General features: G+C 43.7%; 1 protein-coding gene across 3 annotated transcripts in view; it reads right to left on the bottom strand.

The window, feature by feature from the left end:
• LOC135546572 (neurofibromin-like) overlaps positions 1–27,090 on the bottom strand; it is a 133,987-nt gene that overhangs the window by 16,724 nt on the left and 90,173 nt on the right. For all 3 annotated transcript variants that reach the window (XR_010456598.1, XM_064975120.1, XM_064975121.1), the window contains 13 exons: positions 22,929–23,361; positions 20,417–20,757; positions 20,042–20,244; positions 18,105–18,298; positions 17,307–17,447; positions 15,745–16,024; positions 15,240–15,454; positions 15,039–15,100; positions 10,529–10,670; positions 9,880–9,981; positions 9,435–9,575; positions 9,219–9,345; positions 8,620–8,751 (listed from right to left, as the gene is read on the bottom strand). Coding sequence is in view for 2 of the 3 variants with exons in the window: in XM_064975120.1 (XP_064831192.1) it covers positions 8,620–8,751; positions 9,219–9,345; positions 9,435–9,575; positions 9,880–9,981; positions 10,529–10,670; positions 15,039–15,100; positions 15,240–15,454; positions 15,745–16,024; positions 17,307–17,447; positions 18,105–18,298; positions 20,042–20,244; positions 20,417–20,757; positions 22,929–23,361 (2,513 nt within the window). In the remaining variant the exon portion in view is untranslated. The remainder of the gene's footprint in view (positions 1–8,619; positions 8,752–9,218; positions 9,346–9,434; positions 9,576–9,879; positions 9,982–10,528; positions 10,671–15,038; positions 15,101–15,239; positions 15,455–15,744; positions 16,025–17,306; positions 17,448–18,104; positions 18,299–20,041; positions 20,245–20,416; positions 20,758–22,928; positions 23,362–27,090) is intronic.

The raw sequence follows: 27,090 nt of genomic DNA, 5'->3' as shown, positions 1-27,090 counted from the left end.
ACAGATCAACATTCACAAGGCCGCAGGGACAGACGGATTACTAGGATGTGTACTCCGAGCATGGGCTGACCAACTGGCAAGTGTCTTCTGACATCTTCAACCTGTCCCCGACCGAGTCTAATACCAACATGTTTCAAAGCAGACCACCATAGTCCCTGTGCCCAAGAACACCACGGAAACCTGACTAAATGACTACCGACCTGTAGCACTCACGTCGGTAGCCATTTAGTGCTTTGAAAGGCTGGTCATGGCTCACAACACAATTATCACAGAAACCCTAGATCCACTCCAAATTGCATACCATCCCAACAGATCCACAGATGCTCTCTCTATTGCACTCTCTATTGCACTCCACCCTTTCCCACCTGAACAAAAGGAAGACCTATGTGAGAATGCTATTCACTGACGACAGCTTAGCGTTCAACACCATAGTGACCTCAAAGCTCATCACTAAGCTAAAGACCCTGGGACTAAACACCTCCCTCAGCAACTGGATCCCATACTTCCTAATGGGCTGCCCCCAGGTGGTAAGGGTAGGTAACAACACATCTGCCATGCTGATCCTCAACACTGGGGCCACTCAGGGGTGCGTGCTCAGTCCCCTCCTGTACTCCCTGTTCCTGATGACACAACAGTGGTAGGACCGATCAGCCGACAACTATGAGACAGGAGGAGCACAGAGACCTGGCAGTGTGGTGCAAGGATAACAACCTCTCCCTCAATGTGATCAAGACAAAGGAGATTATCGACTACAGGAAAAGAAGGGCAGAGGACTCCCCCATTCTCATCAACGGGGCTGTAGTGGATCATGTTAAGAGCTTTACCAATGACATGTCATGGTCCAAGCACACCAAGACAGTCGTGAAGAGGGCACGACAAAGCCTATTCCCCCTCAGGAGACTGAAAAGATTTGGCAAGGATCCTAAGATCCTCAAAAAGTTATACAGCTGCACCATAGAGAGCATCCTGACTGGTTGCATCCCCAGCTGGTATGGAAACTGCTCGGCCACGGAACGCAAGGCACTACAGAGGGTAGTGCGTACTGCCCAGTACATCACTGGGGTCAAGCTTCCTGCCATCCAGGACCTCAACCAGGCGGTGTCAGAGGAAGGCCCTAAAAATGTCTAATGACTCCAGCCACCCTAGTCATAGACCGTTCTCTCTGCTACCGCAAGGCAAGTGGTACCAGAGCGTCATGTCTAGGTCTAAAAGGAGCAGCTAATCAAATGGCTACCTGGAATATTTGCATTGATTCCCCCCCATGCAGTATTATTATTATTTTTTTTTAAATGTTATGTTATTTCTTACATTATTAGCATAGACATTTTTTTGTGTTATTACATACAGCCGGGAAGAACTTTTGGATGTCAGAGCAGCTGTACCTCACCAGCATTACGACTAGGAATACGACTTTTTTTAATCAGATCCTTTGTTCGTAACCCCCAGGGCAATTGAACTGATTCGAGGCTGATCCAAAACATCACAGGCAGAGAAGAGGTACTCGGAGTGGACTTCTAGTCCAAATCAGGAGGTGCATACACCACCCACCGCTTCCGAGTATATTACGCGCTAATGTTCAATATCTTGATAATAAAGTCAACGAGCTCAGGGCGAGGATTTCCTTCCAGAGAGACATCAGGGTTTGTAACATACTCTGTTTCACGGAAACATGGCTCTCTCGGGAAATACTGTATTGAGTCCGTACAGCCAGCTGGGTTCTCAGTTCATTGCGCAGACAGCAATAAATATCTCTCTGGGAAGAAGGGTGGGGGTTTATGTTTCATGGTGTGATTGTGATAACACCCAGGACCTCAAGTGCTTTTGTTCACATGACCTAGAATACTTCACAATCAAATGCAGACCGTATTACCTCCTAAGAGAATTTTCTTTGGTTATAGTCACAGCCGTTTTTCCCCCCCATCAAGCCGATACCACGACGGCCCTCAAAGAACTTCACTGTACTTCCTGCAAACTGGAAACCACATTTCCTGAGGCTGCATTTATTGTAGCTGGGTTTTTTAACCTCTTTCAGCTTTGGGGCACTATTTTTATGTTTGGAAAAATAACGTTCCAAAAGTAAACAGCCTATTTCTCAGCCCCATATGCTAGAATATGCATATAATTGACAGATTAGGATAGAAAACACTCTAAAGTTTCCAAAACTGTCAAAATATTGTCTGAGTATAACAGAACTGATATTTGCAGGCGAAAACCTGAGGAAAATCAAAACAGGAAGTGGCTTCTATTTTGAAAGCTCCATATTCCATAGCCTGCCTTTGCTCCATTTAAAGGGATATCAACCAGATTCCTTTTCCTATCGCTTCCTCAAGGTGTCAACAGTCTTTAGATATAGTTTCAGGCTTTTATTTTGAACAATGAGCGAGAAAGATAACATCGCGTCAGGTGTTCGCATGAGTTTTGCTTGCGCAACAGAGCTTGGGCAGCCATTGTCTCTCCCTCTCCTACTGAAAAGGACAGTTGCGGTTGATATATGATCAATTATATATTTTAAAAACAACCTGAGGATTGATTATAAAAAACGTTTGACATGTTTCTGTGGATATTACGGATACTATTTGGAATTTCCGTCTGCGTTGTCATGACCGCTCGAGCCTGTGGATTTCTGAACATAACGCGCCAAACAAACAGAGGTATTTTGGATATAAAAAATAATCTTTATGGAACAAAAGGAACATTTATTGTGTAACTGGGAGTCTCGTGAGTGAAAACATCCGAAGATCATCAAAGGTAAGCGATTAATTAGATTGCTTTTCTGATTTTCGTGACCAAGCTACTTTGATGCTAGGTATTCATAAAGTTTTGTCGTGTGATCGATAAACTTACACAAACGCTTGGATTGCTTTCGCTGTAAAGCATATTTTCAAAATCTGACACGACAGGTGGATTAACAAAGAGCTAAACTGTGTTCTGCTCTATTGAACTTGTGATTTCATGAATATAAATATTTTTAGTAATATTTTTTGAATGTGGCGCTCTGCAATTCAGTGGTTGTTGATGACAATTATCCCGCTAACGGGATGGGTAGGGTCAAGAAGTTAACAAAGCAAATTTGAGGAAAACGCGAGCAAAGTTCTATTAAAACACTGACTGTAGTACCCGCGCTGCTAAAACACTCGACCACTGCTACTCCAACTTCCGGGATGCCGACAAGGCCGTCCCTCGCCCTCCCTTCGGGTAAATCTGATCACGACTCCATTTTGCTGATCCCTTCCTATATGCAGAAATTCAAAACAGGGAGAACCCGTGCTAAGGACTATTCAACGCTGGTCTGACCAATCGGAATCTACACTTCAAGATCGGTTTGACGACGCGGACTGGGATATGTTCCGGGTAGCCTCCGAGAAGAACATCAACGAATACACAGATGGTGTGGAAGCGTATAGGAGATACCCACATCTACCCACTGTACCCACTGTGACTATTACAACCTACCCTAACTAGGAACCGTGGATAGATGGCAGTATTCACACAAAACTGAAAGCGCAGACCACCGCATTTAACCATAGCAAGGTGACTGGGAATATGGCCGAATACAAACAGCGTAGAGGCAAAACGTCAGTATAGAGACAAAGTGGAGTCGCAATTCAACGGCTCAGACACAAGACGTATGTGGCAAGTTCTACAGACAATCACGGACTACAAAAAGAAAACCAGCCACTTCGCGGACACAGACGTCTTGCTTCCGAACAAGCTAAATACCTTCTTCGCCTGCTTTGAGGATAACGTAGTGCCACCGACACGGCCCGCTACTCTCCTTCTCCGTGGCAAACGTCAGTAAGACATTTAAGCGTGTTAACCCTCGCAAGGGTGCTGGCTCAGACATCATTCCGAGACCCGTCCTCAGAGCATGCACAGCAGGAGTGTTTAAGTACATATTCAATCTCTCCCAATCCCAGTCTGCTGTCCCCACATGCTTCAAGATGGCCACCATTGTTCCTGTACCCTAGAAAGCTAATGTAACGGAACTAAATTTCTATTGAGCAGTAGCACTCACTTCTGTCATTATGTAGTGCTTTGAGAGACTAGTCAAGGATCATATCACCTCCACCCTACCTGACACCCTAGACCCACTTCAAAAGCTCCACAGACCATGCAATTGGCATCGCACTGCCCTATCCCATCTGGAGAAGAGGAATACCTATGTAAGAATGCTGTTCATTAACTATAGCTCAGCATTCAACACCACAGCACTCTCCAAGTTCATCATTAAGCTTGAGGACCTGGATCTGAACCCCGCCCTGTGCAACTGGGTCCTGGACTTCCTGACAGGTGGTGAAGGTAGGAAACAATACCTCAACTTTGCTGTTTCTAAACACGGTGCCCTCACAAGGGTGCATGCTCAGCCCCCTCCTGTACAGCCTGTTCATCCATGACCGCGTGGCCAAGCATGCCTCCAACTCAATCAAGTTTGTAGATGACAACAGTAGTAGGCCTGATTACCAACAATGACGAGACAGGGAGTCTACAGGGAGGAGGTGAGGGCCCTGGGAGTGTGGTGTCAGGAAAATAACCTCTCACTCAAAGTCAACAAAACAAAATAGATGATCATGGATTTCAGGAAACAGCACCCCCATATCCACATCAACAGGACAGCAGTGGAGGTGGAAAGCTTCAAGTTCCTCGGTGTACACATCACTGACAAACTGAAATGGTCCACCCACACAGACAGTATGGTGAAGAAGGCGCAACAGCGCCTCTTCAACCTAAGGAGGCTGAAGAAATATGGTTTGGCACCTAAAACCCACACAAACTTCGACAGATGCACAATTGAGAGCATCCTGTAAGAATGTCTCACCGACTGGTACGGCAACTGCACCGCCCGCAGCACTCTCCAGAGGGTGGTGCGGTCTGCCCAACGCAACACCGGGGACCACCTGCCCTCCAGGACACATACAGCACCCGATGTCACAGGAAGGCCAAAAAGATCATCAAGGACAACAACCACCCGAGCAACTGCCTGTTCACCCTTCTATCTTCCATAAGTAGAGGTCAGTACAGGTACATCAAAGCTGGGACCGAAAGACTGAAAAATAGCTTCTATCGCAAGGCCATCAGACTGTAAAATAGTTATCACTAGCACATTAGAGGGTGCTGCCCTATATACAGACTTGAAATCAATGGCCACTTCAATAATGTTTACATATTTTGCATTACTCATCTCATACATATTGTATCTTAGTGTACACCGCTCTGACATTGCTCATCCAAATATTTATATTTTATTTTACTTTAGATTGGTGTGTATTGTTGGGAAATTGTTCAACATTACTGCACTATTGGAGCTAGAAACACAAGCATTTCGCGACCCCCGCAATAACATATAATAAACACGTGTATGTGACCAATAAAATATGATGCATAGTCACTTTACCTCTACCTACATTTACAGTAAGAGTCAAAAGTTTGGACACACCTATTCATTCAAGGGTTTTTCTTTATTTTTATTTTTTACTATTTTCTACATTGTAGAATAATATTGAAGACTACCAAACTATGAAATAACACATGGATTCATGTAGTAACAAAAAAGTGTTAAACAAATCAAAATATATTTTACATTTGAGATTCTTGAAAGTTGCCTCCCTTTGCCTTGATGACAGCTTTGCAAAATCTTGGTATTCTCTCAACCAGCTTTATGAGGAATGCTTTTCCAACAGTCTTGAATGAGTTCCCACATATGCTGAGATCTTGTTGGCTGCTTTTCCTTCACTCTGCGGTCCAACTTATCCCAAACCATCTCAATTGGGTTGAGGTCGGGGGATTGTGGAGGCCAGATCATCTGATGCAACATTCCATCACTCTCCATCTTGGTCAAATAGCCCTTACACAGCCTGGAGGTGTGTTTTGGGTCATTGTCCAGTTGAAAAACAAGTTATAATGCCACTAAGCAAAACCTGATGGGATGGTTTATCGCTGCAGAACGCTGTGGTAGCCATACTGGTTTAAGTATGCCTTGAAATCTAAATAAATCAGTGTCACCAGCAAAGCACCCCCAAACCATCACAAATCCTCCTCCATGCTTTACGCTAGGAACCACACATGCGGGGATAATCCGTTCACCTACTCCGCGTCTCACAAAGAGACGGCGGTTGGAACCAAAAATCTCAAATTTGGACTCTTCAGTCCAAATGACAGATTTCCACCTGTCGAATGTCCATTGCTCGTGTTTCTTGGCCCAAGCAAGTCTCTTCTTATTACTGGTGTCCTTTAGTAGTGGTTTCTTTGCAGAACTCAACCATGAAGGCCTGATTCAGGCAGTCTTCTCTGAAAAGTTGATGTTGAGATGTGTCTGTTACTTGAACTCTGTGAAGCATTTATTTGGGCTGCAATTTCTGAGACTGGTAACTAATGAACTTATCCTCTGCAGCAGAGGTAACTGGGTCTTCTTTTCCTGTGCCGGTCCTCATGAGAGACAGGTAACTCTAATGAACTTATCCTCTGCAGCAGAGGTAACTGGGTCTTCTTTTCCTGTGCCGGTCCTCATGAGAGACAGGTAACTCTAATGAACTTATCCTCTGCAGCAGAGGTAACTGGGTCTTCTTTTCCTGTGCCGGTCCTCATGAGAGACAGGTAACTCTAATGAACTTATCCTCTGCAGCAGAGGTAACTGGGTCTTCTTTTCCTGTGCCGGTCCTCATGAGAGACAGGTAACTCTAATGAACTTATCCTCTGCAGCAGAGGTAACTGGGTCTTCTTTTCCTGTGCCGGTCCTCATGAGAGACTGGTAACTAATGAACTTATCCTCTGCAGCAGAGGTAACTGGGTCTTCTTTTCCTGTGCCGGTCCTCATGAGAGACAGGTAACTCTAATGAACTTATCCTCTGCAGCAGAGGTAACTGGGTCTTCTTTTCCTGTGCCGGTCCTCATGAGAGACAGGTAACTCTAATGAACTTATCCTCTGCAGCAGAGGTAACTGGGTCTTCTTTTCCTGTGCCGGTCCACATGAGAGACAGGTAACTCTAATGAACTTATCCTCTGCAGCAGAGGTAACTGGGTCTTCTTTTCCTGTGCCGGTCCTCATGAGAGACAGGTAACTCTAATGAACTTATCCTCTGCAGCAGAGGTAACTGGGTCTTCTTTTCCTGTGCCGGTCCTCATGAGAGACAGGTAACTCTAATGAACTTATCCTCTGCAGCAGAGGTAACTGGGTCTTCTTTTCCTGTGCCGGTCCACATGAGAGACAGGTAACTCTAATGAACTTATCCTCTGCAGCAGAGGTAACTGGGTCTTCTTTTCCTGTGCCGGTCCTCATGAGAGACAGGTAACTCTAATGAACTTATCCTCTGCAGCAGAGGTAACTGGGTCTTCTTTTCCTGTGCCGGTCCTCATGAGAGACAGGTAACTCTAATGAACTTATCCTCTGCAGCAGAGGTAACTGGGTCTTCTTTTCCTGTGCCGGTCCTCATGAGAGACAGGTAACTCTAATGAACTTATCCTCTGCAGCAGAGGTAACTGGGTCTTCTTTTCCTGTGCCGGTCCACATGAGATTCAGTTTCATCATAGCGCTTGATGGTTTTTGCGACTGCACTTGAAGAAACTTTCCAAGTTATTGAAATGTGCCGTATTGACTGACCTTCATGTCTTAAAGTAATGATGGACTTTTGTTTCGCTTTGCTTATTTGAGCTGTTCTTGCCAAAATATGGACTTGGTCTTTTACCAAATAGGGCTATCTTCTAAATACCACCCCTTCCATGTCACAACACAACTGATTTGCTCAAACACATTAAGAAGGTAAGAAAATCCACAAATTAAGTTTTTACAAGGCACACCTGTTAATTGAAATGCATTCCAGTTGACTACCTCTTGAAGCTCGTTGAGAGAATGCCAAGAGTGTGCAAAGCTGTCATCAAGGCAAAGGGAGGCAACTTTCAAGAATCTCAAACGTAAAATATATTTTGATTTGTTTAACACTTTTTTGTTTACTACATGATTCCATGTGTTACTTCATAGTTTGATGTCTTCACTATTATTCTACAATGTGGAAAACAGTAATATTAAAGAAAAACACTTGAATGAGTAGTTATGTCCAAACTGTTGACTGGTACTGTACATATTACCTCAATTCCCTCGACGAACCTTTGCCCCCGCATATTGACTCAGTATCCGTACCCCGTATATAGGCTCCTTGCTGTTTTCTATTTACTTCAATTTATTTAGTCAATACTTTAACACTTCTTTTTCCTTAAAACTGCACTGTTGGTTAAAGGCTTGTAGGTATGTGCCCTGAGCACAAACATTTTAAAATAAACATTCCAAATAAAATAAGAATAAAGATAGACTACATGGTACAATTACAATAGTACACTTTCAAGAAATAAACCATTACATCAATGGGAACAACTGCAATCCTCAATTAATGAATTTAACACCAGTCTTAAAATGCCTCAGCGGCATCAGGGAATCAATTCCAACAATGGGGGCAGTATATGACAGAATATCATATTTGTTTAACAAATCATGTTTCTAGAGCAACGCACTGCTTGCTATCCAAAAAGCACATTGCAGGTCCAGTGAGTTGACAAAAGATGAAGGTCTGGTGAGTCAACACAAAGTGTGGATGAGTGGAGTCAGTGTGTAGGACTGTGACTGGAACTGACCTGCCAGGTAGGCCACGCTTTGGCTGTTGACCTCAAACTTGTCACAGTTGAGGTGTTTTCCGACCAGGGCCAGCAGCGTGTGGAGGATACGCACCGTACGAGCCACCGTGGTGGGGGACGGGTGTCTGTAGCCTTCACATTGACACGCACAGAAGGGAAACAGAGTGGCACGTAATTCATAGCCATACACCACTCCACTGCTCGCTTGGTAGATCGTAACATAGCCATATTAATTCAACACAGTTTGCATTAAAACACATCAAGGTCTACAGAGTATACAACATTAAATGTAGCTAGTGACAAGTACAGACTACAGAGACAAGTGAAAACACCAACAACTGCTGCCAAGATCTTTGTCACTGCAGGACTCTGACTGAGTGGGAAGACAGGTTTTCATTAGTGGCTCGGCAAGTCAGGCCAATGTCTTCGTCTATCCTTTATCTAGGTAGATTAGACTCAAACAAATTCAACCATTTTCAGAATGTTTACTTAAGAAATATTGACAGAGAAGCCGTGGTTTATATGATACACAGTACAGTCACCGGAAGGGGAGTTGCTAGGGTCAAGATGTAGTCAGGTGCCCTGTGCCCTCTCCTTACCTTTCAGCAGGTGTCCCACCAGTGCGAAGTTGAAGTTGGAGCTGAAGTTGAGGCCCACAAAGTGGTCCATCTGTTTACAATGCCACTCCAGAGGATGCCTGATCTCCATAAACACCTCCTCTGGACTCTTGATAGGAGGGGTGGTGTATTCAGCATATAAATAGTGTCAATATATGTTTAATTTTTGTCATTGAACTGAGAGTGAGTCTCTGTTACCTTGTCGTTGAATACTCTCAGGCTGTCCAGAGTGTGCAGGTTCTGCTCTAGCAGGGCCGTCCCAGCAGAGTACAGGTTGAGTTCATCCAGCTGCAGCACAGCCACAGCCACCCAGAACACAGCCTTGTGCATGGGGGAGTCCTGGAGGAACATTCAGTATAACCCATGAGGTTACATACATTATATACGGGAACAGCACCAAGCACATTAAGATAACAAAGAACAAATCTAGCCTTCCTCCGATTCCAAATTGTTATTAAAAATCACGAACCAACAACTTACAGCTGGGTTCTTTATTGAATAGTAGAACACAAGCATTTTGTTGCACTTGCGATAACATCTGCAAATCTGTGTACGTGACCAAAAAAACTTTAATTTGACAAGCAGTAGACCACAGACAATCACATTATGCATTGCATGTGTTCTGTGTTTGCGGTTTGTGTACCTTGTTGAGAAGGGGCTGCAGCTTAGTCAGAGCGATGACTGTGGCCTCAATCAACACCTGGCTGTTGTAGTTATCAGGTCCTTTTAAGCAGCTCTCCAGCCCCTGTGGAGGAAGAGGACAGGGGAGGATGAGTGAAAGAGAGAGGGTGTGGGGTGAGAGATAGAGATAAAAGAAAGAAAGAACGAACATGAAAAAAGAGGAAATAAAACGAGAGGGAGAGATATAGAGAGTAGCGGGGTAGAGAAGAAAAGGGAGAGAGTGTATCATAGTATCCATAATGTTAGCTAGAGGATTAGAAACCATTGGATTAGTGGGTTGGTGCACTCATAAACACTTAGCTCTCTGCATATTGCAGATAGCACCCACAGGCAGTCTAGCCTGTACAGACTGAGCCAGACAAAAATTGGCAGACTGAGCTAAGGAAAGGTAAAATACACTCACCACCACCCCTCAATGTTTGTGTGTGTGTGTGTTAATTCTGGAAGATGGAGTTGCTCATTAAAACTCAGCGCTCCAACAGCCTGTGTGTGTGTGTGTGTGTGTGTGTGTGTGTGTGTGTGTGTGTGTGTGTGTGTATACGTGTTAATTCTGGAAGACAGAGTTGCTCATTAATACTCAGCTCTCCAACAGCGTGTGTGTGTAGACCCACCCGGTCTATGCTGAGCAGGGGGCTGGCCTTGCTGAGGATCCTGATGATCTGTTTGATCTGGCTGTGGGTCACTCTCTTACTGATGCAGCCAAACACCACCAGGGCTCTGGGCTGCAGGGACGGGTTGTACTGGAACGCAAACCTGGTGGACGACATAGGTGGCATTTGAGAAGAGCACAATAGAGTGTATATACAGTGCATTCAGAAAGAATTCAGACCCCTTGACTTTGTCCACATTGCTCCATTACAACCTTAGAAAATGTATTCAATAAAAAAAATCCTCAATCTACACACAATACTCCACAATGACAACGCAAAAACATGTTTTTAGAAATGTTTGTAAATGTTTTAAAAATAAAAAACAGAAATACATTATTTACATAAGTATTGAGACCATTTGCTATTGAAACACGAAATTGAGCGGAGGTGCATACTGTTTCCATTGATCATCTTTGAGATGCTTCTACAACTTGGAGTCACCTGTGGTAAATTCAATTGATTGGATATGATTTAAAAAGGGCACACACCTGTCTATATAAGGTCCCACAGTTGACAGGGCATGTCAGAGCAAAAACCAAGCCATGAGGTCGAAGGAATTGTCCGTAGAGCTCCAAGACAGTATTGTGTTTGAGGTACAGATCTGGGGAAGGGTACCAGAACATGTCTGCAGCATTGAAGGTCCAAGAACACAGTGGCCTCCATCATTCTTAAATGGAAGAAGTGGTCCCTGACCAAGACTCTAGAGCTGGCAGCCCGGCCAAACTGAGCAATCGGGGTAGAAGGGCCTTGGTCAGGGAGGTGACCAAGAAATCAATGGTCACTGACAAACCTCCAGAGTTCCTCTATGGAGATTGGAGAACCTTCAAGAAGGACAACCATCTGTGCAGAACTCCCTCAATCAGTCCTTTATGGTAGAGTGGCCAGACGGTAGCCACTCCTCAGTAAAAGGCACATGACAGTCCGCTTGGAGTTTGCCAAAAGGCCCTGAAAGGACTCTCAGACTAGGGTTGCAAAGGGTTGAAAACTTTCAGGTAAATTTCCAGAATTGTTCTGGAGATTTTCCATGGGAAGTTAAGCCTGGGAATTTTGCTTAAATTCATTAAAAAAAGTGGGATACACAAGGCAATTCTAGGTCTTGTGGCATATTTTGATTAAACTATTACCAATTCAATGGAATTGCAACACACTGCATGCCGCAGTGCATTCTTCCATTACATGTGCAGTGCACTCTTCCATGCCTGTACAGCTGATTCTCAAGATCTTGCACAATAATGAGATGCTATTGAGCCCACACTACTACATGCTTTCTGTTAAGTTTGGATTACAATACTGGGTGGGGTAAATATATTTTATAGAACATACATTATTTTTTGTTAACTGGTAAATAGTAGCCTTCAACAAAGTGTGTTTAAATAATTTCTATCTTGTTAAAAATGTCTGCTAATTAGCTTTTGCTACCATTTTGGTTTTAGCTTGCTAGAGCCTGCTAACTGAGGAGTGTTATTTCACCTGTTTCCATACATGTTTCAATTTAAACATTTATCTTACAAAGGAGTTGTTTAATCTAACTGCGTAACTATTTATCTGTACATGGAATTGTATTTGTTTTTTTCTAATCTTTACAGGAAAATGCCACGGGCACGATCTGATGTGTGGAGACATTTCACTGCAGCTAATGTAGAAGGAAAAGCTGTGTACATTTGAAAATACTGTGCCAAATCATATGTGAAGAATACAACAAAGATGCAGAACCATCTGGCCAAGAGCATTAAGTTCCCTCTGCTCTCACAACAAGCAACCACTGACAAAAGTCCCTCCACTTCTATTTGAGTTGAAAATGATGAATCAGCCACCTTATCGATAGCAACAGTTTTTTTGTCTTGCTTGAGCTGTGTATGCAACTGGTTCACCTCTGATGCTCACAGGCAATGTGTATTGGAAGAGAAAGTATATGAAGATATAATTAACTATATAATCTCCACCCCGCAACCAGTATTCTACAAGAGCACAGACACAAGGGACAACAGACACACCAGTCTCTACATTGCAGATGAGCTGAAGGCAGTCATCAATGACCTTGGACCACAGAAGGTATTTGCACTGGTGACAGACAATGCTGCAAACATGAAGGCTGCTTGGTCTAAAATGGAGGAGTCCTACCCTCACATCACACCCATTGACTGTGCTGCTCATGCATTGAATATGCTCCGCACGAAAACAATGGACACACTCTACAAGAGAGCCAAGGAAATGGTTAGGTATGCGAAGGGTCATCAAGTTATAGCAGCAATCTACCTCACCAAGCAAAGTGAGAAGAATAAGAACACCACATTGAAGCTGCCCAGCACCACCCGTTGGGTTGGTGTTGTTATCATGTTTGACAGTCTCCTGGAGGGGAAGGAGTCTCTCCAAGAAATGGCCATATCACAGTCTGCCGAGAGAGTGGTAAGCAGCCTGAAACCTATAGCAGTAGCCATTGCACAGATTGAGGCGAGACATTGCCATCCTGTCTGATGTTCAGACTCTGCTTGCAGATGTGAGAGAAGAAATCCAAACTGCCATGCCCACTTCACTATTGCTCCAAGCAGAGGAAACTGCCATTCTGAAATACATTAAAAAGTGTGAAGACTTCTGCCTGAATCTCATACACGCCGCAGCGTACATGTTGGACCACAAGTATGCTGGCAAGAGCATCCTGTCTGGTGCGGAGATCAACAAGGCATATGGTGCCAACTGGTCCTTGTTTGGGAACACACACACCAAAGCACACAACAGGCTGACCAATACAAGGGTTGAAAAATTGGTGGCCATCCGGGCAAATTTGAGGCTTTTTCAACCTGACAACAAGCCATCCTCAACAAGGTTGGAAAGTGACAGTGAAAATGAGGCCTCAGAGTCTGACGTTCAAGAGGTGGAACATTGAGGATGTCCAGGCAGAATACATGGAAGCCTGAGAGGAAGACAACCGAAACTTTAGTTTCTATACTGTCACTTTACAGATACATGTTGAAAACGTTTTTGGGAGATGTGATGGATTATTGAGGATCATTCAATAATCCATTTTGTTGTTCAGTGAAATCATCCCATGTGAAGAGTCAACTCATTTAATTAAAGTTCATCCCATGTGAAGAATGACCTCATTCAATTAAAGTTCTATTCGTAACTTAAATCATTTTTTTATTTTATTGGAAAGATTTTTATCATTTGCAATTATGTTTCTGTCTCCATATGATATGGTAAATATATCAAATGCAAAAAACTATTAATATTAATTTGCATATATTTCTGTTAATTCCCATATGTTCCCACAGGAAGTTTCCACCACTGAATATTCCCCAAAATATGCAACCCTATCTCAGACCATGACAAACAAGATTATCTGGTCTGACAAACAAGATTATCTGGTCTGACAAACAAGATTATCTGGTCTGACAAACAAGATTATCTGGTCTGACAAACAAAATTATCTGGTCTGACAAACAAAATTATTTGGTCTGACAAACAAGATTATCTGGTCTGAAAAACAAGATTATGTGGTCTGACAAACATGATTATCTGGTCTGACAAACAAGATTATCTGGTCTGACAAACATGATTATCTGGTCTGAGAAACAAGATTATCTGGTCTGACAAACATGATTATCTGGTCTGAGAAACCAAGATTATCTGGTCTGACAAACATGATTATCTGGTCTGAGAAACCAAGATTGAACTCTTTGGCCTGAAGGCCAAGCTTCATATCTGGAGACCAGGCAATGCTCATCACCTGGCCAATACCATCCCTACGATGAAGCATGGTGGCGGCAGCATCATGCTGTGGGGATGTTTTTCAGCAGCAGGGAAACTAGCCAATATTGAGGGCAAGATGAACGGAGCAAAGTAAAGAGAGACCCTTGATGAAAAGCTGCTCCAGAGCACTCAGAACCTCAGACTGGGCTAAATGTTCACCTTCCAACAGGACAAAGACCCTAAGCACACAGCCAACACAACGCAGGAGTGGCTTTGGGACAAGTCTCTGAATGTCCTTGAGTGGCCCAGCCAGAGCCCGGACATGAACCCGATCAAACAACTCTGGAAAGACCTGAAAACAGCTGTGCAGCAACACTCCCCATCCAACCTGACAGAGCTTGAGAGGATCTGCAGAGAAGAACGGGAAAAATACCCAAATAAAGGTGTGCCAAGCTTGTAGCATCATACCCAAGAAGACATGGCTGTAATTGCTGCCAAAGGTTCTTCAACAGAGTAAAGGGTCTGAATATTTATGTATATTAGATATTTCAGTTATGTGTTTTATAAATTTGCACAAACTTCTAAAAACCTGCTTTGTCATTTTGGGGTATTGTGTATAGATTGATTAGGGATTTAAATTAATATTTTTTTTTTTAGAATAAGGCCATAACGTAACAAATTGTGGAAAAAGTGAAGTGGTCTGAATACCTTCCCAAATGCACTGAGAGACATTAATTGATAGTGGTCAAAGTGAATATGTCTCAAAAGAAATCTGACATACTTCTGGGCCAGCTCGGTCCATTGGTCCAGCCATTTGCACGCTGGGATGTCCCTCATGCACGCCTACAAGAGAGGACATATTCAGTCAGATATTGGTATTTTACTTGTATTCTGGACGGTACATAGTATAATGTATAGTATAGTATGTAATGTGTGTGTGTGTGAGCATGCCTGTGTGTGTGTGTGTGTGTGTCTCCCCCACCTCCATGATCTCCAGCAGGGCCTCAGTGACGGTCTCCAGGGAGGAGAGGGCGAAGGTCTCCCTCTCGTAGGACCCGGGGGAGAAGGAGCGGTCGCGGTAGCTGGAGCGGAAGGCGATGACCGCAGCAGACTTGACCTTACTGATGCCAAACAGCAGGTAGAACTTAGGCAGGGAGAACTCTGTCAGGCTCAGCCTCAGGACCTGCTTGGTCTCCTCTGGAAGAGATCATGACAAGAGGAAAATATGACTTGTTGCTCTTCTGAAAGAGAAACCCTGAACACTGATATCTATAGCAAACTGTTTAAAACAAACATAAATAACAGACATTGACCTCTATTGAGTAGTTTCATTGTTCACTGCATGCAGTGTTTACATTGGGTCTTTCAATTATCTTACTAGCAAGCGTGCCCAGTGGCATCCATACACTTTAATGACCAGGGAAGGGTATGCTGTTTAACTACAGATGGTATATAGTCTGCAGGGTAGATACGGTGTGCTTCCTCACCTCTGAAGTTGAGCTGGGAGCAGGTGCAGAGAGAGTGGATGATGTTGATGACCAGTCCATGTGTGGAGGCGCGGAGGGACAGGGGGCCGGTGGCCACCAGCAGAGTGACCACGTGGAACAGGTAGGGCAGGTGAGTGGCCACGTCCAGAGAGTTGTTGAAGGACAACATCAGCATGTAACGGGCCAGGATGGCGATGTCATCCCACATCAGGTGCTGCTCCAGGGTGGGCGTGGGAGACAGGCACGTCTTGTCGATGATCTTACACATCCGGCCAATCACCTGGTCAGAGGGTGTGTGGAAATAGCCAATCAATATGCGGTATTAGAAGGTAGAGTCAGTGATATGACATCATATACTTTGTGCTGGACTATTTTAACTTCCTGATGACGTTAATTTCAACAAAATTAATATATTTTTGTTCTTATTCTGATTTTAAACGCGAGCGGTATCCCTAAAAAAACTGATGTATTGTATTTTGGGATGTTGGCAAAATAGGAGGCAGAGAGAAGATGGCAGTGATTATATCTGCAAATAAAACACCATTGGCTCAAGCCCCGGGTGACAAATAGGCCATGGGGACCAGACAAAGTCCCCTTTGTCCCCAATAGCTGGCCTGTCATGACATCAGTAGTGGCTGGGCTGTAACATGCCAACCAAACAATGCCCACCCTCTGATGGATGACGTGGACATTAAGACTACTATATCAGAACACACAAACCCTGAAAATGATTCATCAAATGTGAAGCTTAAAGTCATTGATTAGTCACTTAAATAGATGTAAATGACTAAAATGGGTGCTGAGACACCTCAACTAAAAGAGCACTGTGTTTGCTGTTCCTTAGCAAAACATCTTCACAATGATCACCATTCACTGCCATGCTTTACAGTGTCTTGCCTTAATAGGAGTGAGGGCCTGGCTTACTATTGTCAGCCTGGGCTGTGAGGGTGTGTGTTTCTATTTCAGTAAGAGGGACAATTGGGATAAACAGCTCACAGATGGGGTTGATGAGTCGGTCAGTTTGGATGATGTGTAAAGAAGCTGTAACTAAAGCAAATTGGTCAGGATTAATCCATTTAAATGCAAATGTTCTTTGTTTGAAAGACATTTTAGATTAAAAACAGCATTTAATATATGTTGTCTAGGACACTGTTTTGATGAGTTTATATTTGTATCATACTAAAACTGTTTGCATCTTAATATTGATAATACAGAAATATTTATTTGCTTAATCCCAAATGATGATTTAGAAAATCCCAATTGGAATCGTAAACGGCCGCGATTAAGATTCTAACAGAGTTGTTCTAAAGTATACTTTGAGTTAGTGACATTGTGGCGTTTGAGAGGAAAACGGTCTCCGACCAGAGGGTTCATTAAGACAAGGACAGTGATGTCATCCATGTTGGGACACTGGGCTTGACATGGAGTGTCTGTTAGCATAAGACATTGTTCCCAGTGCATCTAGACTGACAGTTAACTGTTAGCAATTTTGCCATTGAAAACACTTGGCCCACTTAGCATGTGTTAGCCTGCGTAAACTAGCTCAAAGTGTAGATACCCACCTTGCTGGAGACCAGTTTGACGTTCCCTGAGGCCAGAGCCACAGCCGTGTCAGCCATGACCTCAGCCTTGATGGAGCCCAGGCCTCCTGTAGCGCTGGTCTTGATGAAGCTGTCCAACACCACGTCCAGCAGGTCCGTTATCTGAGGGCAGAGGTCACAGGTCAGGTCACCAGGTCACATACAACCTGGGTTGCATTCAGTGGGGCTAAAAGTTAGGGACTGTTCAGAAATTAATATATTGTGTAGAATTGACAGGTCATATCTCAGAAACACAGAACTGCCCTTCTCCCCAAAAAGTGCACTTGTAAACCACCCAGAATGGATATGGTTATGAAAAATTAGAGAGGAGTTTAGAATGTGTTGTTTATTATCTATGGAGATATATTCAGATGTCTATACTACAGTCATTTGGGACAAGCCATTAAACTTTTACAACGTAGATAGCTAATGCTGTTTAGGAAGAACACTTCAAACCCCAAAGTACTGTCATTTCGATGCTGTCAATTAAAAAATAAAAATTGTAAAAAAAATGTTATTGAAAAACAGGCTGTTGGAGGATTCATAAAGCATTCCTTGTGCTTATAAAAATGCAATATGTCCCCATATTCTACATAACTTCCTCCCATCTCTGCAAGCCTTCATCTCTAAGAAAGCCAACATGGGCCGTTTTTATTGGGCTTGGAGACATTTAACAGTACATTAAGTAAACAAGTGCCCTCTAAGATAGATTTACATTTTAGTCAAACACTGAGGTCAAACAACAAGGATGTATGAATGTGTGTGTGTGTGGTTACTCACCTGGCCAAGGCTGCCCCAGATCTTTGCCTGTATAGAGGGGTACATCTGCTTCTCATTGATGGTCATGGTGATGAGCTTATCCAAGATGGCGCTGACGCGCTGACGTTTGGCGTCGTCATTGTGCTTACAGAACCTCACCAGGTTGAGCAGCCAGGGGGTCATGTATTCTAGACACAGGTGCTTCAGCTCTATACCTAAACACAGACACAGAATCAGAGGTTGGATAACACCAGCTCCGCTGTTGTTGCTGCAGTGTTGAGGAACAGAGGTTGGATAACACCAGCTCCGCTGTTGTTGCTGCAGTGTTGAGGAACAGAGGTTGGATAACACCAGCTCCTCTGTTGTTGCTGCAGTATTGAGGAACAGAGGTTGGATAACACCAGCTCCTCTGTTGTTGCTGCAGTGTTGAGGAACAGAGGTTGGATAACACCAGCTCCTCTGTTGTTGCTGCAGTATTGAGGAACAGAGGTTGGATAACACCAGCTCCTCTGTTGTTGCTGCAGTGTTGAGGAACAGAGGTTGGATAACACCAGCTCCTCTGTTGTTGCTGCAGTGTTGAGGAACAGAGGTTGGATAACACCAGCTCCGCTGTTGTTGCTGCAGTGTTGAGGAACAGAGGTTGGATAACACCAGCTCCTCTGTTGTTGCTGCAGTATTGAGGAACAGAGGTTGGATAACACCAGCTCCTCTGTTGTTGCTGCAGTGTTGAGGAACAGAGGTTGGATAACACCAGCTCCTCTGTTGTTGCTGCAGTGTTGAGGAACAAAGGTTGGATAACACCAGCTCCTCTGTTGTTGCTGCAGTGTTGAGGAACAGAGGTTGGATAACACCAGCTCCTCTGTTGTTGCTACAGTATTGAGGAACAGAGGTTGGATAACACCAGCTCCTCTGTTGTTGCTGCAGTGTTGAGGAACAGAGGTTGGATAACACCAGCTCCTCTGTTGTTGCTGCAGTGTTGAGGAACAGAGGTTGGATAACACCAGCTCCGCTGTTGTTGCTGCAGTGTTGAGGAACAGAGGTTGGATAACACCAGCTCCTCTGTTTTTGCTGCAGTATTGAGGAACAGAGGTTGGATAACACCAGCTCCGCTGTTGTTGCTGCAGTGTTGAGGAACAGAGGTTGGATAACACCAGCTCCTCTGTTGTTGCTGCAGTATTGAGGAACAGAGGTTGGATAACACCAGCTCCTCTGTTGTTGCTGCAGTATTGAGGAACAGAGGTTGGATAACACCAGCTCCTCTGTTGTTGCTGCAGTATTGAGGAACAGAGGTTGGATAACACCAGCTCCTCTGTTGTTGCTGCAGTGTTGAGGAACAGAGGTTGGATAACACCAGCTCCTCTGTTGTTGCTGCAGTGTTGAGGAACAGAGGTTGGATAACACCAGCTCCTCTGTTGTTGCTGCAGTGTTGAGGAACAGAGGTTGGATAACACCAGCTCCTCTGTTGTTGCTGCAGTGTTGAGGAACAGAGGTTGGATAACACCAGCTCCTCTGTTGTTGCTGCAGTGTTGAGGAACAGAGGTTGGATAACACCAGCTCCGCTGTTGTTGCTGCAGTGTTGAAGAACAGAGGTTGGATAACACCAGCTCCTATGTTGTTGCTGCAGTGTTGAGGAACAGAGGTTGGCATGTGGATGAATGACAAGACACCCACATTGAGAGCTGAGGGCTCTGAAGCCATGGCTCAATACACACTGATGGATATGGCAATCAAACAGTCCCCCCAAAACTAATGGCAACTGGTCAGGTTGACGTGGATCGTTGGGCCGGTCTGTGAGTGCGTGTCTGCGTTTGTGTGTTGAGAGAAAGTTAGTGTGTCGGTGTGAAACTGTAAATAAAAAGAGTGGGCAAGCAGGTGTGAGGTAGAAAAGACAAGAGCGGACATCTTTTGGAATTAATTTCAGTCAATGCATTTATGCACGTTCCGTGTTCTAGACTCACTAGACTTGCTGAAGCCGGAGATGCACTCCTCCAGGAACTCCAGGGTGAGGTGGGGTTCGTTGGCGGCCAGCGTCTTGCTGATGGAGACTATAAAAAGGGTGTTGTTGGCAGGGATACACAGGCCTGAGGTTTCCAGCAGCTGGCCCTCGATCTTCAGGTTGAAGGTGCAGGTTAAGGCACACAGCAGGTTGTAGGCTGCAGACCTGTGGAGGGGACACAGTTAGTTACTATATTCCATTTCAAAGCAGGAAGTTGGATGAAGAAGTTGCAGGAAATTAATTGTTTCATTTAGCTACTGCTCATATTTCAGAGAACATGCTACACCAAGACCTGCCCTGATTGACCCCTAGAAGCTAGCTATGTTGAATGTCTGACCTGAGGCTGGGGTCAGAGCTGCCCAGATTGAGCAGGGCAAGGTTCAGCAAGGTGCCCGGCACGTCTTTGGGCCTGATCTTGGTGTGCTGGGGGATTGAGTCTGGCTGCGACAGCTCCCAGCGCGTCCTGATGTGGATGATGGACTGGACAATGGCCTCACACTCCTGGTGCATGAAGGTGAGGGGTGTACCCTGGTTGGCCATGGTCAGGGTGAACTGGCTCTCGTCCACCAGGCAGATCTCCTCGACCTCAGAGGCATAGTACACATCGTTGAGGAACACGGACTGACCCAGGACACGGGTACGCTCTGCTGACGTCACCTGGACGGCCGTGGAGCCCACCTGGGATAATAGGGAGGGTTGTTGTTGAGAGACAAGTGTGTACATGACAACAATGACAACACAGACCAGCTGTTATGCTGCTAACACAAAGCAGGACTCAATAACCAATCAATTCAATCTTCCACTTTCCCTTTTGGCAACAAACTAATCTACTCAAACTGATTGAGGCATAGAGAAGTGAAAAACATGATTTTCCTGTGTTTTTTATACTGCATATTTCTATACTATGAGGATGGAATAATATTGTAAAATTGTGAAAATGACATTGAAGCTGTTGAAAAGACTCCCATGGTGACATCACCATGCTGTAAATGAGTTAATAGACCAATAATAAAGAGAGTAAGTTTTGGTGCTCTGGAGATTTGACCTCCCATGGTGGCATCACCATGCTGTAAACGAGTTAATAGACCAATAATAAAGAGAGTAAGTTTTGGTGCTCTGGAGATTTGACCTCCCATGGTGGCATCGCCATGCTGTAAATGAGTTAATAGACCAATAATAAAGAGAGTAAGTTTTGGTGCTCTGGAGATTTGACCTCCCATGGTGGCATTGCCATGCTGTAAATGAGTTAATAGACCAATAATAAAGAGAGTAAGTTTTGGTGCTCTGGAGATTTGACCTCCCATGGTGGCATTGCCATGCTGTAAATGAGTTAATAGACCAATAATAAAGAGAGTAAGTTTTGGTGCTCTGGAGATTTGACCTCTCATGGTGGCATTGCCATGCTGTAAATGAGTTAATAGACCAATAATAAAGAGAGTAAGTTTTGGTGCTCTGGAGATTTGACCTCCCATGGTGACATAGCCATGCTGTAAATGAGTTAATAGACCAATAATAAAGAGAGTAAGTTTTGGTGCTCTGGAGATTTGACCTCCCATGGTGACATCACCATGCTGTAAATGAGTTAATAGACCAATAATAAAGAGAGTAAGTTTTGGCGCTCTGGAGATTTGACCTCCCATGGTGGCATCACCATGCTGTAAATGAGTTAATAGACCAATAATAAAGAGAGTAAGTTTTGGTGCTCTGGAGATTTGACCTCCCATGGTGACATCGCCATGCTGTAAATGAGTTAATAGAGACCAATAATAAAGAGAGTAAGTTTTGGTGCTCTGGAGATTTGACCTCCCATGGTGGCATCACCATGCTGTAAATGAGTTAATAGACCAATAATAAAGAGAGTAAGTTTTGGTGCTCTGGAGATTTGACCTCCCATGGTGACATCACCATGCTGTAATTTAGTTAACAGACCAATAATAAAGAGAGTAAGTTTTGGTGCTCTGGAGATTTGACCTCCCATGGTGGCATCACCATGCTGTAATTTAGTTAACAGACCAATAATAAAGAGAGTAAGTTTTGGTGCTCTGGAGATTTGACCTCCCATGGTGGCATCACCATGCTGTAAATGAGTTAATAGACCAATAATAAAGAGAGTAAGTTTTGGTGCTCTGGAGATTTGACCTCCCATGGTGACATCACCATGCTGTAATTTAGTTAACAGACCAATAATAAAGAGAGTAAGTTTTGGTGCTCTGGAGATTTGACCTCCCATGGTGGCATCACCATGCTGTAAATGAGTTAATAGACCAATAATAAAGAGAGTAAGTTTTGGTGCTCTGGAGATTTGACCTCCCATGGTGACATCACCATGCTGTAAATGAGTTAATAGACCAATAATAAAGAGAGTAAGTTTTGGTGCTCTGGAGATTTGACCTCCCATGGTGACATCACCATGCTGTAAATGAGTTAATAGACCAATAATAAAGAGAGTAAGTTTTGGTGCTCTGGAGATTTGACCTCCCATGGTGACATCACCATGCTGTAATTTAGTTAACAGACCAATAATAAAGAGAGTACTATGCCAATCACAGCTAATTTTCAGTTTGCCTCCCCACTCCCTGACAATTCTGTCAAAATTCTTGCTTGAGAAACTGCTCTTTGCTAAAAATATTTTTTTCCTTTCTTTTTGACCATTTCAACGTAAAACAATCACATTAAGGTACTTAAATTGTTACCCAGAAATGATTTGATATTGTGACAAATGTCCAATGCACTTTTTTTGTAAACAATTCTTGCTGTTCCTGGCTGCCCTCTATCTCCATACTTCCTTGTTCCCCATACCCTGTTTTCCATGTAGCCAGTGTGAAAGTTAGGGTTAGTGTGCTACTGACCTTGATGGAGACCTTGGTGTCCTTGTGGGCCACTTTGAGGGCATTGTGGAACACCTTGAGGTCCTCCTCCAGGGCTAGCGTGGCTGCGGGGAGCTTCTGCTGCTCTGCCTCTACGTGCTCCACCAACCGCACCGGCGAGTCGATGAACTGCACCCGCTTGCTGCCTTTCAGGCCTGTCAGCAGCCTCTCATGGTACTTGGTGTACTCCCTCACCCACGTGTTGCAGTTGTACACGTAGACCACCACCACGTTCTCGTAGGCAAAGCCCGGGAACACCACAAACCACTTGGACAAGAAGTCTGTCTTGAAGCGGTTGCTGGGCCCCACGTGGGTCAGGTCCACTACGATCTCGTATGGCTTGGCGTAGTAAGGCTTCAGGGTCAGCAGCACATGGTAGATTAGAAGGTCTCCGTTGATCTGGCCTGTCTTAAACCTGCGGAAAGAGAAGGGAAGGAGAAGTTGAGGATAGGTCTGATGGAAGATGAGTTGGTAGAAAGTGCACTCTCAGCCAGCCAGGTCTACCTCTAGAAATAAATACTTTCACCGGTTAAATCAATTCCAAAATACTGGTATTTTCTGGTCTCTTTGGTTTAGATAGAACAGTTTCACAGTGGATTCATACAGATAAAAATCAGAAATTCATACCATTCTGAAAGCACTTAATTTGTGCATGAACTTGTTGTGAATGAGCTTTCTATTGTAATACTGCACACAACATATTTTTGTTACAGGGCTTTTCTGAAATAGAGACCTTGGTCTCAGAATGACTGTCAAAATAACAGTTAAATAAATAAAAAATAATTCAGCTTCTCAGGCCTAGAAAGAGTTCATCGCTAGCAGTATTATTAGTATCATGTACTGGTAGCTGGCAGTCTCAGACTGAATTGTGGGCTTATACTAATTTACATACACCCTTGTGTCTCTTTTCAGACGCCGTGAGCTACAGAGGTGGAGGCTCAACGAGCCCGGAAATAACCAAGTCAGAAAAAGACTGAAGGGGGAGGGGGGTGCATTTCAAGAGGCTTGGGTCACAGCAGGTGCCAATTCTGACACACACACCGCCCGCTCCTTATACTGACATATTCCCAGTCTAGTTCACCTTGCCACACACACAATCACTCACTCACCTCACTCACTCGCTGTGCCCTTGCCCAGGTAAGTGATGCCCACACAATCTCCAACATAAATTGTACAAAAAAAGTAATGACCAAATAATGTGTTTCTGCGGTAAGATTCAGCTTATTTTAAGTGGACATTGCAATGAAAATGCCAAAACGACGATTTGGACAAATTTAACAAAGATGTCTAGATTATTCTGACATTTACTGTACATAATACGTTCCTGAAAGGTACTCCATAAATAACTTGTAGCCCGTTAGTTCTATGGTAAGGCAAGTCTACTTCAGTAACACATTGACTTAATCATTCATTCATTTAGTAAACTGTGATGTACTGTGACAGAATGGAAGACTTATCTGGGCTAGTGAGCAAAATGTTTTATATATCACGTTTGGTCTTATCAGGTCAATGATAACGGCAGGGAGAAGTAATAAACTATCACGACTCGGTAGATATTTTTCATTATTTTGACCTACTCACGTAATAATTTGAAGAGGAAGTGTAAACTCCAACATAGCCCATTTGTAGAAAAAGTAATCCAAACACATTTTTGCAAAATGCAGCCGTTTATCTGGTTAAACAAAGGTTAGCCATGTGTTGGCAAAAATGGGGAAGTCAAGAAAGCTTACCAGCAGCAATTCCCGTAACTCGCGGGTGCTTTTCAAAGTTTATGTCAGACAGTGTAATAAGCTCCAATGAGTGTAATGAACTCAATATTAGGAGTTGAGAAATAAAGTTGACATAATCAGAAAGAAGATATTTTCTACTGTAAATATGTAATTCAAAATGTGTTTAGTTTGTTGTTGGTAGGAATATTTATAAAAACATTGGGAGGGGGTGGTCCGCAAATAATACATTTTAAAAAACACCCTGAAATCACTCTGCAGACCCCTAAGCATACGTATCTCATACAACTTCTATAACTATATTTAAACATTAAAACCCTCTTATGGCTTCGATCCCCGTACAGGGATCAACATCAGGGGAAATTTCAGAGTGACAACTAAAAATACAATGGCGTAACATTAAACATTCTTGAAAATGCAAGTTTCTTACATCCTTCAAAAGATTAGGATCTTGGTAATCAAACTATGTTTTCTGATTTAAAATAGCTATAACAGAGAACAAATACCATGCTTTTGTTTGAGAAGAGCAATCAACAACAAAAACATTTTCCGCCATGACAGTTTTTAGACATTCACATCTGAAGGTAAAATTATGACTTACATTCTGATATCTTGCTCTTATTTCTCTTCCTGAGGGTCCCAGTGATCAAATGAAGGGCCGTTTTCTTTGATAAAATCCATTTTTATAGCCTAAATCGAAACATTTTGTAACCCGTTTGTGCTGTGAATTCCATCTCTATCAATTTAAACAATTGTTTATCTAGTCATGGTTGGTTTCCAGTGCATTCCTCTGGATGTTTGCAACACAGCCAAACGTCATTATTTTGCGGGGAGTATTGACCGAAGTGAACTGATTTGAAGACAACGAGCAATGACTACCTTGCGCACCAATAATTTTAGCGAAGCTTCATTGATTGACTGTATTTCTGCCCAATGACCACTAATCTTCTTGAAATCTAGCAGGGTAGATAGCCAATGAGCTGAGGTAAACGCCAGTGTGTAATGGTTTTGGCTTGGACCACAATTCCTTGTTTGTAAATGCACACGTAAGGCACTCCATTCTCGCCTTGACTATCAGAGGAGTTGATGTGACGCTTGTTACGCACAGCTGTATTTTGGAAAGTTGTATTTTCAACGATTCCATTGAAGACATCATGGCGAATAAATCATGAAAAACAAAGTCAAAGTATACAGATTTGCACCAGATTATAGAAGAGATTGATTGGGAAAGTGAGACAGATTTTTTGTTTGAGGAATCTTTGAGTGTTATGATTCAAACAGGAGCTGAGGAGCTGTTTCTGCAAGGACAGGACATACTTCTGGACAGGTAAGTGGTAATGCCGTTTTATGAAATATAAATATATATGGTCCTGTGTCTGCTGGTCTCTACTGTGGTCCTGGCCTGCCAGGTGTGCAGTCTTAGGCGCCAGGCCCGTGCCCCTCTCCCCACACACAGTAATGTGGACCTGGTGAGTGGAATAGGCTACGAGGGCACGGAGCACACAGAGGGGGCATAGTGGGGCACTGCGATGCCAGCATCATGCTGGAGGAGGTCCAGGTGGATGATGAAGAGCAGGGAGAAGAAGAGTGGAAGGAAAGGGAGGAGTAGCAGGCAAGAGAAGGGGTAAGGAGCCAAATGGGGGATTCAGGAACGGCTGGAGAAATGTCCATGCAGATGCAGTGTTTCAGCTCCAGTGATTCGTGTCTGGAAGTCCCACAGGATCTAGAGAACATGCCCCTAGTGGTGTGATGAGCATTGCATGCACTCCCTCTTGCCTCAGAGAGCCATGCCTGGCTAGGAGCTTAACTTCACTAAGGCACAGAGATATCAAAAGGCCAGAACACCTCCAGTCTTATGCCTCAACAAGTCAAGACAAATAATGTATTTTTTTCTAAGTACTGCATCTATATGTAATCGAATTTAGGAGCTTTTACATATTTGCTTTGTAAAATGCATTAATCTGATGTAATTTTGATTTCTAGAGAGAACTTTTGAATTGGTGGTAGGCTATCGGCGGCAGTAAGACATTCATTTGAAATAATGTGCTACCAACAGCACCCTACGGCCAACAGCCCAAGTGAATTGAACCTTACTGCAAAGGTTCAACTGCCCAAGTAAATTGACCCTTACTGCAAAGGTCCAACTGCCCAAGTGAATTTTTCCTTACTGCAAAGGTCCAACTGCGCAAGTAAATGTACCCTTACTGCAAAGGTGCAAATGCGCAAGTATATTGACCCTTACTGTAAAGGTTCAACTGCCCAAGTGAATTTACCCTAACAGCAAAGGTTCAACAGCCCAAGTGAATTCTCCTTACTGCAAAGGTTCAGGATCTTTGTACTGGTGGATCATTCACATATTAGTAATTTAGTGGCTGTCTTATCCAGAGCGACATTCACCTAGCTGACTTGGTGAAAAA

Source organism: Oncorhynchus masou, chromosome 9 (genome assembly GCF_036934945.1).
Source record: "Oncorhynchus masou masou isolate Uvic2021 chromosome 9, UVic_Omas_1.1, whole genome shotgun sequence".
Lineage (NCBI taxonomy): Eukaryota > Metazoa > Chordata > Actinopteri > Salmoniformes > Salmonidae > Oncorhynchus > Oncorhynchus masou.
This window is presented reverse-complemented; position numbering and strand designations above follow the sequence as displayed.